At 43.3% G+C, this 15,000-nt stretch overlaps 2 protein-coding genes across 2 annotated transcripts in view; both read right to left on the reverse strand.

Moving 5' to 3' along the window:
• Positions 1-600: 600 nt before the first annotated feature.
• Positions 601-7,946, reverse strand: tmem45a (transmembrane protein 45a). The gene is made up of 6 exons (XM_063891764.1): positions 7,842-7,946; positions 3,224-3,424; positions 2,372-2,584; positions 1,961-2,145; positions 1,690-1,832; positions 601-1,074 (listed from the first exon to the last, which is right to left on the reverse strand). Exons 2-6 carry the CDS (start codon positions 3,411-3,413, stop codon positions 978-980), a joined length of 828 nt encoding a protein of 275 aa, XP_063747834.1. The 5' UTR covers positions 3,414-3,424; positions 7,842-7,946; the 3' UTR covers positions 601-977.
• A 3,828-nt stretch (positions 7,947-11,774) lies between these two features.
• Positions 11,775-15,000, reverse strand: part of lnp1 (leukemia NUP98 fusion partner 1) — a 3,939-nt gene continuing 713 nt past the window's right edge. Inside the window, exons 2-4 of the mRNA XM_063890733.1 lie at positions 13,630-13,893; positions 12,540-12,632; positions 11,775-11,954 (exon numbers count right to left, since the gene is read on the reverse strand). Of these exons, the coding sequence (XP_063746803.1) occupies positions 11,787-11,954; positions 12,540-12,632; positions 13,630-13,893 (525 nt within the window). The 3' untranslated portion in view covers positions 11,775-11,786. The remainder of the gene's footprint in view (positions 11,955-12,539; positions 12,633-13,629; positions 13,894-15,000) is intronic.

Consider the following 15,000-nt stretch of genomic DNA (forward strand, 5'->3'; position numbering starts at 1 on the left):
TTTGATCTCTTTTCAATCCACCGGAATGGGAGATGACCACCAGTAATACGTGTTGGAGTGATGATGTATTCTTATTATTATTTAATATATATTTATACTATGCCTGCATTTTAACACAAAACAATTATTGATTATATTATAGTATGAATTATATTAAATAATAATAAATAAATGATGTGTTATCTAACTTTTGTTGAGTTTGGAGGAGCATGCGACATAAGATTTTCATTGCCAACATATACGCTGTATCTGCTGTGCATATGACAAATAAAACCTTGAAACCTTGAAACCTTTAGGAGAAATTGGGCCACATGTTTAAGAACGGAGTGATACATCTCCTTTAGAGCAGAATATCTTTGTTGCCGTTCCTGCTGATGAGTTTCTTAAAAAGATATGGTTTTGTTTGTGAAAATGATCAGGTATTTAGTGGAAAGTTCATGTTTTGTGGTTTTTGTTTGATTTATTTCTGTTAATTTTATTCTATTGATTGCATATTTTTTTGTACTTCAGCATTTGAACAATTTGCTAAATTTTAGAAAACATTTGTGCACATTTAAAGATGTTTTATGTAACCCTGAACTTAAATTAATACAAAATACAGAAGGAATACAGTCTTTAATTACATCAAAGAGCAAGATTCAAACAACTTTAATAAAATTCTTATTTTTGGAGTTCGGGTTCGACACAACATAATGAAACAACACAAGAGGGCGATAGAGGACAAGGGTGCACGAATGAAGCGCCCCTCATGATGAGTTCAGGTTCACTCAAACTCTTGGTGCACATCATTATTGATGAACAGATAAGAGTGTCTGGAAGCCACAGTGAAATAAATAGCGATGAACACTGAGGCGTCAGAAGAGGAGGTGCATCTCCTCTGTGTTTCCATCGGAGCGCTGCTGGAAACATCCCTGATTGTATTCTGATTTATGCGACAGTCGTCTTTATTAGATCTGATCCATAAACGCTGATAGTGTTTATAAGATCTCGTCCTCGGACTCTGGCTCTCCGTCTCTGGGCTTCAGGAGCCCCATCTCCATAGGGGGAGTCCGTCTGAGCCGGGAGCGAACCACACTGCAGACAAACACAGAAAACAGCCAAAAATAATTATGACTTTGAGCAAACATATCAGGGAAAGCCGTTTTAAACACGTTGAAATGTGCAAATGTGCTCATCTGTAGCACACCACACTGCAAAGAAATGAACATCTGTTACAAACAAACAGCTGACAGTAAATAGTGATGAACAGCTTTTGATAATTCAGCGTTTTTAATGCAATAAATGACACGAAAAAGCAGTTTTCAGACTTTAAAATATTGGAATTTGCTTATATCTTAAAGTGAATATCTTTTTAACAATATAATATGTATTGTTCTGAACCTGGAGGGCACCACACCTCAAATAGAACAAAAAGGATGTCTAAAATAACATAATCTGCAAAAACACGTCAAATAACAGAAAGAGCGTTTTTGAACATCAGAAGGTCCAACTTAAAATATTGAACTGTGTAGATTTTCTGTGTCTTGTATCATTTTACAATAAATACATATTTTTAAAACTGTATTTCATGAATTGTTCTCATCCTGTAGTGCAGCACAAATCCGTTTCCAGGTTTCTTTGTTTTGTATCGTAATAAAGTAGATATTTAATACTTCATTCATTTTGAAACTTTCTGCAGCGTTGTCTCACCAGGTGACGGCGGCGTAGATGCCGCTGATGGTGAGCATGGCGAAGGCGAGGTGCCAGGAGAAGCACATGGTGACGAACATCAGGTTGTTGTGATCCGTCTGATCCCAGAGCAGCCCGCTGGGGGGGTACAGCACGAAGCCGATCTGAAGACAGGAGGTTCATTCAGCACCAGCAACTCAGTTGAATTCATCTGGTTCAACGCTTTCAAATCCAAAAGGAGAGACATTTTTCTTCAGGTGCTTTTTTAACACGTCGATATGTTTGTGTTTACCTGCCAGAACCAGCTCCCCTGCAGCATGGTGAGCGTGCAGCGCAGCAGCTCCAGGACCAGGTTCCCCCGGTGGAAGATCTCCAGGAAGCAGAGCAGCGCCAGGCCGAAGACGCAGAAGAGGAGCAGCTGGTGAACGTGGACATCCAGTGGACTGCGGCCGTGCAGGTGGTACAGGAACAGGAAGCCTAACACACACACACAAAGACACACACACACACACACACACACACACACACACACACACACACACACACACACACACACACACACACACACACACACACACACACACACACACACACACACACACACACACACACCTGCTGAGTACATCTTAAATGAAACGTTCCCCTCTGTGGGACGAATAAAGGTATTCTGATTCTGAAATCTGATTGTGATAGTTATTCAGACCCTCGTTGAAGAAGGCGACGGCCAGCATGAGTCGGTCCAGAGCGAGCGGCGCCGCCTCGCTGCTCTGCACGACTAGAGACACGGCGGCAGACAGAGCGAAGAACAGATACATGGTGCTGTGCTGCCAGTTCATCAGGAACCTCCAGTGGTGCTCCGAGGAGTCGTAGAGCTGCAGAGCCGGACCGTCCGCTGCAAACTGCTCCAGAAGCATGCCTGCAGACGGGACGGGACTTATTATGAAGGGAATCCTGCAGGAAGTTATCATCATCTTATATCCAAATAAAGACAGAATCCTGCAGGAAACAGTCTATGTTCAATGTGTACAGGATGAGGTCAATCCTGCTGAAAACACTCCTTATTTCATTCATGAAATACAATATCAATCCTGCAGGAAGCAAACTGTACAGAAAGAGGGAATCAGTCGGGATCAAAACCTTTTATGAAAGAAAAATGAAGATGGAAACCAGCAGGAAATAGTGAAACTAACCCTTATAATATATATTAAAATAAGGGAATCCTGAAGGAAAAGAGCAGGAAACAGTCCCTGTTATATAAAGTGATAAAGAGGGAAGAATGTCAGGAAACAATCTGTATTACAACATAAATAAAGGAGGGAATCCTGCAGACACTGTGAGAAATAAAGCATTTTAGAAGCTTTGCAGCGATGGATTCATGCCGCTGAGGAGACAGAGTTTAGCATGCCATGACTGAAATGTTCTTTGGGTGTTTTTCAATCTTCTTATTTTGCAAGTGACTGAATTCAAACACTCTAAGGCAGTGTGGTGTTAGAGAATGTAAGGCCTCCAACACTGCGAATATAATGAAGCAGATTTGTGAACGAGAGCCACTGACCGACGACGGAACAGAAGAGCACGGCGCTGCCCTCGACGAGTTCCAGGCGGCGCTGGGAGGCCCGGCTAGAGACCCGGCTGCAGCTCTTGCTCCGGCGGGTGGCGAAACACAGCGAGTGCTTCATCCCCCACCACACCCCCGCCAGCAGGAAGAAGGTGCCGGGCAGAGCGTGGCCCTTAAAGCTCCCCATGGCCCCCACACCTGCAGCAGGACAGACACAGTGGATGTATATCAGCTGGTGTTGCTAGGGAGGGATGCTGCAGTGACAGGAAACACTCACACTCAAGGGTTATCACAAGACAGCTGGGGAGGGGAGGAGAAAACACAGGAGGGACACTCAAGCCCAAAGACATGACACTCTGTCTGTAGCTGATTGAACACATCAGAACCAGCCGGATGATCTCACCCTCTTAGAATCAAACTGTGTGTTTCAGTAACCCGGCACACAGAGTATTTATAGCCTGAGAGGAGGAGGGCCTGCAATCAAGTTAAACTGCATAATCAGACATAATGAGTGTGTGTGTGTGTGTGTGTGTGTGTGTGTGTGTGTGTGTGTGTGTGTGTGTGTGTGTGTGTGTGTGTGTGTGTGTGTGTGTGTGTGTGTGTGTGTGTGTGTGTGTGTGTGAGAGAGAGGGAGACGAGGGTGCCCTTCAGCCGACTTTGGTTTAAGTGTGTGTAAAGATTAAAAAAAACTCTCATTTAAACTGTAAATGTGACTCTCTCTGCAGCTGTGTGTGTGTGTGTGTGTGTGTGTGTGTGTGTGTGTGTGTGTGTGTGTGTGTGTGTGTGTGTGTGCTCTCCCCATAAAGTCCCTCTAATGATTAGCCATCAGTTCCTCAAAGATAAGGATCCTGAGGCTGACAGGCTGTCCCCTCCTGCTGTCCACAGGTTCATCCTCTCAGAGGAAAAAACCGCTGCGCAATAAAACCAAATGGTGTGTGTGTGTGTGTGTGTGTGTGTGTGTGTGTGTGTGTGTGTGTGTGTGTGTGTGTGTGTGTGTGTGTGTGTGTGTGTGTGTGTGTGTGTGTGTGTGTGTGCAAACAGACACAGTAATGCCAGAGTGTGTGCAGTCTGAGCCTCACAGGTCTTATTATTAAATATAGAGAGCAGTAATTATCTCCACACATGAACTGGAGGCTCCGGGCAAACATGTACTCTCTGCTGTGCTTTAGAGCTCGCTGAGGTGTTGTGTAACATGAGATCACTCAGGGACAAAACGCTTACAATCGTACCTGTACCATCAATCTTCTGAAGCTGCGGTTTACCAGAGAGGTGCTCCAGAGTACCGAGGCCGACAGGTGCAAACACAATGCAGATATAAAAACACAAAGGAAGAAACAGCTGCACCAACTACAGAGAGACGCACACAGCCGGAGACCAGGGGACACTACAGAGAGACGCACACAGCTGGAGACCAGGGGACACTACAGAGAGACGCACACATCTGGAGACCAGGGGACACTAAAGAGAGACGCACACAGCTGGAGACCAGGGGACACTACAGAGAGACGCACACAGCTGGAGACCAGGGGACACTACAGAGAGACGCACACAGCCGGAGACCAGGGGACACTAAAGAGAGACGCACACAGCCGGAGACCAGGGACACTAAAGAGAGAGACCAGGGGACACTACAGAGAGACGCACACAGCTGGAGACCAGGGGACACTACAGAGAGACGCACACAGCTGGAGACCAGGGGACACTAAAGAGAGACGCACACAGCTGGAGACCAGGGGACACTAAAGAGAGACGCACACAGCTGGAGACCAGGGGACACTACAGAGAGACGCACACAGCTGGAGACCAGGGGACACTAAAGAGAGACGCACACAGCCGGAGACCAGGGGACACTAAAGAGAGACGCACACAGCTGGAGACCAGGGACACTAAAGAGAGACGCACACAGCTGGAGACCAGGGGACACTAAAGAGAGACACACACAGCTGGAGACAAGGGGGACACTACAGAGAGACGCACACAGCTGGAGACCAGGGGACACTAAAGAGAAACACACACAGCTGGAGACCAGGGGACACTAAAGAGAGACGCACACAGCTGGAGACCAGGGGACACTAAAGAGAAACACACACAGCTGGAGACCAGGGGACACTACAGAGAGACGCACACAGCTGGAGACCAGGGGACACTACAGAGAGACGCACACAGCCGGAGACCAGGGGACACTAAAGAGAGACGCACACAGCCGGAGACCAGGGGACACTAAAGAGAGAGGGGACACTAAAGAGAGACGCACACAGCTGGAGACCAGGGGGACACTAAAGAGAAACACACACAGCTGGAGACAAGGGGACACTACAGAGAGACGAACACAGCTGGAGACCAGGGGACACTAAAACTATTTAGCCAGGAATGATTTTCCACTTAGCAACACAAAGTATATATTTCTGGTCCAGTGGATCAGCTGCTCTGTGTCTCCTGAGTATGAGTTGTGTCTCTGTCCTGATCAATCACTAAATTATATAATACCTTTAATCAATAACTCCTGAAAGACTGGTTACATTAAACATTACACTTTGTCTAATTGTTTAGGTTTATGATTCAATGCCTCTAAGACCTGTATGAGTGGGACCCCTGGGATAAAGCAGGTAAGGGTCAGACCAGCTGCTCCTCCTGGTCTCCCAGTAGATATGAAACTATAGTTGATGAACCAGTGGGGCCTGGTCTCTCTGTGATGCAGATGACTGAGGGCCACAAAGGGAAGCCTCTCATCCTCTCATCACTGAAAACACTCCAGTCTCCCCGGCAACCGCTGCTTCCTGTCACCGCTGCTGCTGATTCACGAGAGGAAACACTGAGCAGCGAGTCTACGCACTGTACTCATCAAGGAGAGATTCAAACGGACAGATGTCTCCACGAGACTCCCCACTACGTTACTGACATAACCACTATTAGTTTCATATTGGAAGTTTTCTCACAGGTCAGGTTGAAATATGCAAATGAGGCTTTGTGTTGTCAATGTTGTGCTAATGTGGAAAAGTATGGAGCTATTTCTATTTGCATGAATACTGCATTTATTATGATGTATGTATACTACCTGCACACTTATCGTAGATCCTTTCTGTCATTTTTGTATTTATCATCTCACTTTCATACATTATTATAAATTCAAAAATCTACAATACATAATCCAGAATGTTTTATATAATTTGAGGAAATTCTGTTAGATATTTTCAGATTTTTTAAAGTCTTTTTTTCTCATTCTCCCAGACATATTCCAGACATATTTTCAGACATATTTTCAGACATGATTTCAGAACATTAGGGTTTTTTTCTTGTATTTTTAAGGATTTTTCAGACATTTTTATTCATATATTTTGTACATTTCTTTTAGAGTTTTTGGGCGTCTTTCAGCAGAAGAGAATGGGAGGATGAAACCCTCTTTATTGTCACATACATGCACACAGCAGAGCACACACAGTGAAATGTGTCCTCTGATTAACCCATCCCAGTACTAGGAGCAGTGGGCGCCCGGGGAGCAATGGGGAGGGGGATTGGAGGTGCCTTGCTCAAGGGCACCACAGCAGGGCCTAGGAGGTAAACCTCTCCAAGTAGCAGTCCACTTTCCATATTTCAAGTCTGTTCGGGGACTTGAACCGGCGCCCCTACGACTCCCAGTCCAAGCCCCTACTGACTGAGCCACTGCTGGACAGATGAACCTTCCCACCTTCGTTACTGACGTTCACACAATGATTTTACAAGCTTCCTCTTGCGTAATGTTTAGATATGCACATTTTAGATGATTCTTTTCAAAGTATTATCCGCCAAATGTTCAGTACATAAAGTACATGTACCTATTGATGTTTTTCACAGAGATTTCCCCAAATCTTCACATATGTTCTGAACATTTTACAGATGAATGACTTCACATATTTTCCTTAGATTCTTTTCTGGTATTTTTAGATCTTTAAGGGTATTTAATTTAAAATCTTTGAACAGCTGTGTGAGTTAGTGTCCATACTTGATCAGACCTCTGTATCTCTGAAAACATCCACAGCTGATCATAGACACAAACTCTGTGCTTATGTTCAGAAGGAGAATTATAATAAACACAGGAACACACACTTCATCCTCCAGTCTCACAAGCATGCAAAGTCATCTGCAGATCTAAACAAGAAGTACAGACCAAAGTACTCAAAGTAGAAGTACACTATTCCTCTGAGGAAAGTACAAAGCAGTGGGACAAACAAATACAGTGACAGTAAAAGTCCTGAAGTGGAAATAATGACTGGTTTCGTAGTTTTTAGAGGAAGAAATTGTAGATGTTTATTTTAACAAACAGAATTGCTTTAATGGAATTAAACAGATTTACATTTGGTGGTAATGTCTTCGCTCCATCCCATCCCGTCCCGTCCCATCCCATCCCATCCCATCCCGTCCCATCCCGTCCCACGGAAAACACTGTACTTTAACACCCTCTGTATGTGAGACATACTCAAAGAGAACATGTAACAGCTGACTCAAATCTGGAGATTAGACTATAACTAACTTTTATGATGTGCTTTTTGAAGTATAAAGCACTTTCTTTATAGGGGTTGCCCCTTACTCCCTGAGCAGCGCGCAGTTAATGGGAGAGGATAAAAGATGGAGGTCTTACCTGACTGTCTGAGAGTGAATCCGGACAGAAGGGGAATCACAACATGATATTTCCTCCTCTCTCCGTCTCTTCTCCTCGCAGAGTCAACAGGCTGCAGTTTTTCTGTCTCCCCTCTCCTCTCCGTTCTCTCCCCTCCCTACAGCATCCCATTGGCTCAAAGAGGGGGAGACGTCACCGCCCCGGGCTGTGATTGGCTGAGAGGCACATCACTCTCAGGCGTCTGCTGTCCACGTGTGCACTTTTACTCCTCCGACGTAAAAGTACTTAAACTACACTGTTAAAATACTGCTTTATAACTGTGTGTAACTACAGTAAAGTACTTATACTACACTGTTAAAATACTACTTTATAACTGTGTGTAACTACAGTCAAGTACTTATACTACACGGTAAGATACTGCATTGAGAATATAACTGAAGTAAAAGTACTTAAATGTACAAAGACACAACTAACGTATCACAACAGTAGAATTTAAAAACCAAAAACCAGGTTTGAACTCTTTCTGTGTTTTCTATAAAGAGGCATACAGTTAAAGCTGTATTTAAATGTAGTTAAGTAAAAAGTACAAAACTAGTATAAAAAGAAGTGGATTTAAAGTACCCCCCCCCCCCCACGCACACACACACACACACACACACACACACACACACACACACACACACACACACACACACACACACACACACACACACACACACACACAGCTGGTTCAGTGACGGGAGCTGCAGCACGTCCTCCTCTCACTCTGATTTATCCGGTTCCACATCTTTGGGTTTCTTTAAACATTTTCAGAACTTTATGGAGCCTTTTTTTCACATTTTGCTCAGGACATTTTTTGAGGCATGTTTTACAGAATATTCAGGTTTATTTTAAGGACTTTCAGGCCTCAGGGGACATTTTGTTTCTTCACATAAATCCAGCCCTTTCATATAATTATTGGAGACATTTCACATGTTTTTATTTCAGAATTTATTGACTACACAGATGTTAAGGACATTTTACAGAGTTTGTAAGAAATTGTATTTTTTAAACTCCATTTAAACATTTTCCAAATACAGATGTTTTTCTTAGGTCCCTAAAAAAAGGAGCTTCTCATAAAACAGCCCAGCTTTGTGGAGATGCGTTTCCAAATAAAGCCTTCCTCCCTTTATTCCTGGCACTAACACTGTGTGTGTGTGTGTGTGTGTGTGTGTGTGTGTGTGTGTGTGTGTGTGTGTGTGTGTGTGTGTGTGTGTGTGTGTGTGTGTGTGTGTGTGTGTGTGTGTGTGTGTGTGTGTGTTTCTTAGTTGCTTATATATCCCAGAAATGTTTATATTAGATCAGTTTTCTCATGGTGGATGAAAAACCGATCTGAGGTTTTACAAACATCCTGAAATATGATTATTTTTGGCTCCATGAAATAAAACCACGTGTATTTTATTGCATATATTTATTTAACTACATAAAGATTTCTATTTATTGCATATATATTTTATTTATACGTAATGTGTTTAAATAAACATCTGTATTTTATTTTATATTTTATTTAACTTCTTATCTTTTTATGAATTATTTTATTCCATAAGTTTGTTTATTTATGACCCTAACCCCAATTTTGTAGCACGTTTTTTGCACGCTCTGAACTCTCATTATGCACGGGACACACCAGAGATGAATGGGGGAGAGACGGTAGACTCTACGCGAATATTTCACATCCAAAAACAAAACAGAGCATGAGGAACGAGGAAATGGTTTCAGGAGGAGATCCCCTTCATATCTAAAAACATGTGAATGATCAACCAAAGGCTATCATGAAGCTGAAAGCACAGAGACATCTGTTCCTGACCTCGTCAGAGATTTACATGCTCTGAGTTTAGAATGCATTAAACAAAAGTGGCAACAACTCATTTGAATATGCAAAATCTATGCTTAGAGTAGAGACTCTACATACTGATATACACCTGAACATCAGCAGGAGAGGACTCTTTAAAGTAGAGACTCTACATACTGATACACACCTGAACATCAGCAGGAGAGGACTCTTTAAAGTAGAGACTCTACATACTGATATACACCTGAACATCAGCAGGAGAGGACTCTTTAAAGTAGAGACTCTACATACTGATATACACCTGAACATCAGCAGGAGAGGACTCTTTAAAGTAGAGACACTACATACTGATATACACCTGAACATCAGCAGGAGAGGACTCTTTAAAGTAGAGACACTACATACTGATATACACCTGAACATCAGCAGGAGAGGACTCTTTAAAGTAGAGACTCTACATACTGATATACACCTGAACATCAGCAGGAGAGGACTCTTTAAAGTAGAGACACTACATACTGATATACACCTGAACATCAGCAGGAGAGGACTCTTTAAAGTAGAGACACTACATACTGATATACACCTGAACATCAGCAGGAGAGGACTCTTTAAAGTAGAGACACTACATACTGATATACACCTGAACATCAGCAGGAGAGGACTCTTTAAAGTAGAGACACCTGAACATCAGCAGGAGAGGACTCTTTAAAGTAGAGACACTACATACTGATTGATATACACCTGAACATCAGCAGGAGAGGACTCTTTAAAGTAGAGACTCTACATACTGATATACACCTGAACATCAGCAGGAGAGGACTCTTTAAAGTAGAGACACTACATACTGATATACACCTGAACATCAGCAGGAGAGGACTCTTTAAAGTAGAGACTCTACATACTGATATACACCTGAACATCAGCAGGAGAGGACTCTTTAAAGTAGAGACACTACATACTGATATACACCTGAACATCAGCAGGAGAGGACTCTTTAAAGTAGAGACACTACATACTGATATACACCTGAACATCAGCAGGAGAGGACTCTTTAAAGTAGAGACACTACATACTGATATACACCTGAACATCAGCAGGAGAGGACTCTTTAAAGTAGAGACTCTACATACTGATATACACCTGAACATCAGCAGGAGAGGACTCTTTAAAGTAGAGACACTACATACTGATATACACCTGAACATCAGGAGAGGACTCTTTAAAGTGTTGCACTAACAGGTTATGCTTCCTCCGCTGTGTATCTGTTTTTCAGCCGGCTGTGGGTTTTCTGCAGTATTGATTCTCTCCCTGACGCCAGCAGCTAGTTTCCAGCCGGCTGAAGTAAAGTTGCCCCCCCCCCCCCTCATTCTCTCTTTGCTGTAAAAACAATGAAAGTTATAAAGCCGGTCCAAAATCCACGAGGAAGCTTTGACACCTGATCTTTTATTTCCTGGGTTATTTATTGACTTTTTTACAACACACACAAGTTCTGACAGAATGTGTTTTCAAGTAAACAACATTTCACACCGTTGGATCAAAGTTTTGTTGTAAAGCTTTGACAATATTCTCCTTATGTCATCATTTCAATAATGAAGCACCGCAGCAGGACCGGCTGGCGTTCTGTAATGCTATGACGCGTTTGCATGTCACTCATTAAAGAGGCACATAATGTTTCCGACTGTTAAAGTTCAACATGTGTTGCTTTGGCTCGGTCCTGTCCGGGCTCAGGGCTCTTACATTACATTTCATTTAGCTGCAGCTCACAATACGTGCACAGAACCATGAGGATGCAAACTCAAAAAGCATATATCCTGCCGGTACTTCAGCTTTTATTGAGCACAAACACACATTTGTGGTACATTCCCCCCCCCCCCCCCCCCCCCACAGCTCTTGGTAACAGCCAGATTTCTTTATTATTTGTAGAAAGGGAGATACATGTTCTGTTAAATGGGACTTTGGACTGGGAGGAACAGTGGAAATATCTTCCAAACAGACATAGTAACGGGCCCCTGAGAGTTTAACACTTGACCGTCACACCACAGAGTTCAGGAAACGTGACGACCAGAATGAATCCTCCTCCTCCTCCTCCTCCTCTCCTCTCCTCCTCCTCCTCCTCTCTCCTCACAGTGATATCAGCGATGTCTCCTCAGGGACAGTTTCCTGCAGAATGTGTGTGGTTCCCTCTGAGAGGAGATTTGTCCGTCCTCAGACCTCCTCCTCTCCTCTGAGGGCCTCGTCACCTGACAGGCCGTCGCCTCGCTGCCGCTGTGGGGCCGACACTGCTCCCCCCGATAGGACCCCTGCAGGGGGGATGAGGACAGAGGGGGAGAAGTACTCAGATCTTGTTCTTGAGTAAAGTAGAAGTACTCAGGTCTTGTACTTGAGTAAAGTAGAAGTACTCAGGTCTTGTACTTGAGTAAAGTAGAAGTACTCAGATCTTGTACTTGAGTAAAGTAGAAGTACTCAGGTCTTGTACTTGAGTAAAGTAGAAGTACTCAGGTCTTGTACTTGAGTAAAGTAGAAGTACTCAGATCTTGTACTTGAGTAAAGTAGAAGTACTCAGGTCTTGTACTTGAATAAAGTAGAAGTACTCAGATCTTGTACTTGAGTAAAGTAGAAGTACTCAGGTCTTGTACTTGAGTAAAGTAGAAGTACTCAGGTCTTGTACTTGAGTAAAGTAGTAGTACTCAGGTCTTGTACTTGAGTAAAGTAGAAGTACTCAGATCTTGTACTTGAGTAAAGTAGTAGTACTCAGGTCTTGTACTTGAGTAAAGTAGAAGTACCAGAGTGTAGGAATACTCTGTCACAGTAAAAGTCCTGCATTCTAATGTTCCTCCAGTGAAAGTAGAAACAGACGCTCGCTGTGTTTTATGTCGTGTCTTTACCTCTTTGGGGCAGCGGTGTTTACAGACCAGAGATTTCTCCCCGCTCCTCAGCATCTCCTCCTGACAGAGTGGACACAACCTGTCCTCATCATCCTGAGAAAAAAGATAGCTTTTAACATCGTCAGTTCAAGGTTTCAAGGTTTTATTTGTCATATGCACAGCAGATACAGCGTATATGTTGGCAATGAAAATCTTATGTCGCGTGCTCCTCCAACAACTCAACATACATGGTGCAAATAACATAAATAAAGTAGTGCAAAAAGAGAGAAGAATATTTACAATATTAACAATAAAGATTTGAGGATGTGAAATATATACATAAAAACACTAAGATGTGGAGTTGGTGAGGAGCTCGAGACACGGCAGCCATCCTCGGCGCCATCTTGTATGTAGTGTGAACATGTTGTTGAAGGGGTTAGCGTCTCCCTGGTTCAATGGGATTTCGCCATGTGATTTTGGAAGATTGCAGAAAATAATCAGATTTCTGAAGTAAAAAGCTAATGTTGGGCTATAAAGGAACTACAGCACGGTCACATGACTTCACGTCACCACCGCTAAGCTGAAGGAGGCTAATGTTGGGCTATAAAGGAACTACAGCACGGTCACATGACTTCACGTCACCACCGCTAAGCTGAAGGAGGCTAATGTTGGGCTATAAAGGAACTACAGCACGGTCACATGACTTCACGTCACCACCGCTCAGCTAAAGGAGGCTAATGTTGGGCTATAAAGGAACTACAGCACGGTCACATGACTTCACGTCACCACCGCTAAGCTAAAGGAGGCTAATGTTGGGCTATAAAGGAACTACAGCACGGTCACATGACTTCACGTCACCACCGCTAAGCTGAAGGAGGCTAATGTTGGGCTATAAAGGAACTACAGCACGGTCACATGACTTCACGTCTCCACCGCTAAGCTAAAGGTGGCTAACGTGGGGCATGGTGATGTTTAGTTGCCTAAATTCTCCATGTGATTTTGGATTATAACCAAACGAACAACAATAAACAAAAGCTTTAAATCTCCTCTTCAATTCTTGGCTTCAGCCCCTCAGATTCAGATTTAGCTTTAGCTGCACCCGCCCTCTCACCGGGGCCTCGCTCCTCGTGTCCCTCAGCTGCAGCCTCCTCTCGAAGTACTCGGTGAGCTCGGGGATGGTGCTGATCCGGTTCTCTGGTACCGGTGTTTTGGACCGGGTGTTGTCGTCTGAGGAGGCTCGGCGAGCTCTCTGGTGCTGCCTCACCTCCCCCTTAATCTCACCCCTGACCTCCCCCTTCTCCTCCCTTGATTTCCCGTGGCCTGAGGAGGAAGAGATGGCTGCAGCATGGATTCGATGCATGGCGTCTAACTGAGACTGTGGACCGGACAGAGGGAGAGGAGAACTTCTGTTAACTTTCACAAACTTCTATTGCATTTTGTCTATTTAGCTTCCATGAAATTTGAAAACCAATAAATGTAAAACAAATGATAGATGTCTCAGTGAAAACTTGAATAACTAAAAGCCTTGTAAATGCAGCACTGTCGATCCAGATTATGTCAATATGACGGTCAGAACACAACAACATTAAAAACAGGAATCTTTTACAAAAACTAAAATAAAAATGAGTGTCATAACACAAAGATATTTCACAAAACTTAAAGAGAGAAAACTACAACATTTGAAATATAACAACATTTAAAAAGACACAACAACAACAACAACAACAACAACAACAACAACAACTGTACCCGGAAAAGCTAGGTTTGCATTGGACAAAGATTCCTCGTCTCTGATTGGATGCACTGTCTGTCAATCAACGGAAATCATTGTTCTACTATTAAGCAAAGTCCAGACTACATCTCCCAGCATGCCTTGCTCTGACTGATGGCGAGGACTCAGTTTATAAAGAAGGAAGAATGTCTCTGCAAGATGGAAGATTTATCCAGGAGGAAAATATGTGATGCAGCTGCAAGTTGGATGGAAAACTAGTTTTGACCTTCAGGGCCACCGTACCGATATAAACCACCTGATTAATCTGCTAATTAATGAGATGTGTGTGTGCCTCTGTGTGCAGACATTATTGATGTGTGGTTATTGGATGATTAATAAACATTAAAACAGACCTGCCTTCTGCTCATGTGAACCCATGCCTTTATCTGACAGCAACAAGGTCATCCTGTGAACTGTGCATAACTAATATGTGTTCCACTCTGACACGTTGGCTGTTGGTGAATGAAGTTAGAGGTCTAGTTTTTATGTCTTTAAATGCCTTTTCCCGCCTCTCAGATATAAAGGTCTGCTGCTTTCCTGTTTCATATCAATTAAAGCGACATTACTTTTGTATTTGACATTTGATAAACCAACCATGTGAACCATAGTTAGTTGCTGCCCTAACAAACGAGCTAAGATCCGTGTTGGAACACATTCTTCTTTCAAAGGCTGAAAAACGTCTTGCATTTTCTCTGTGAACATTTACACGGT

This window comes from Eleginops maclovinus, chromosome 9, assembly GCF_036324505.1.
Source record: "Eleginops maclovinus isolate JMC-PN-2008 ecotype Puerto Natales chromosome 9, JC_Emac_rtc_rv5, whole genome shotgun sequence".
Taxonomy (NCBI): domain Eukaryota; kingdom Metazoa; phylum Chordata; class Actinopteri; order Perciformes; family Eleginopidae; genus Eleginops; species Eleginops maclovinus.

Excerpts from the sequence above, each read along its gene's own strand:
- tmem45a (XM_063891764.1), bottom strand. The coding sequence starts at position 3,413 with ATGGGGAGCTTTAAGGGCCACGCTCTGCCCGGCACCTTCTTCCTGCTG. Across the intron at positions 2,146-2,371 it reads CGTCGCCTTCTTCAACGAGG|GCTTCCTGTTCCTGTACCAC; the intron begins GTCTGAATAACT and ends TGTGTGTGTTAG. Across the intron at positions 1,075-1,689 it reads ATCTACGCCGCCGTCACCTG|TGTGGTTCGCTCCCGGCTCA; the intron begins GTGAGACAACGC and ends GTTTGTCTGCAG.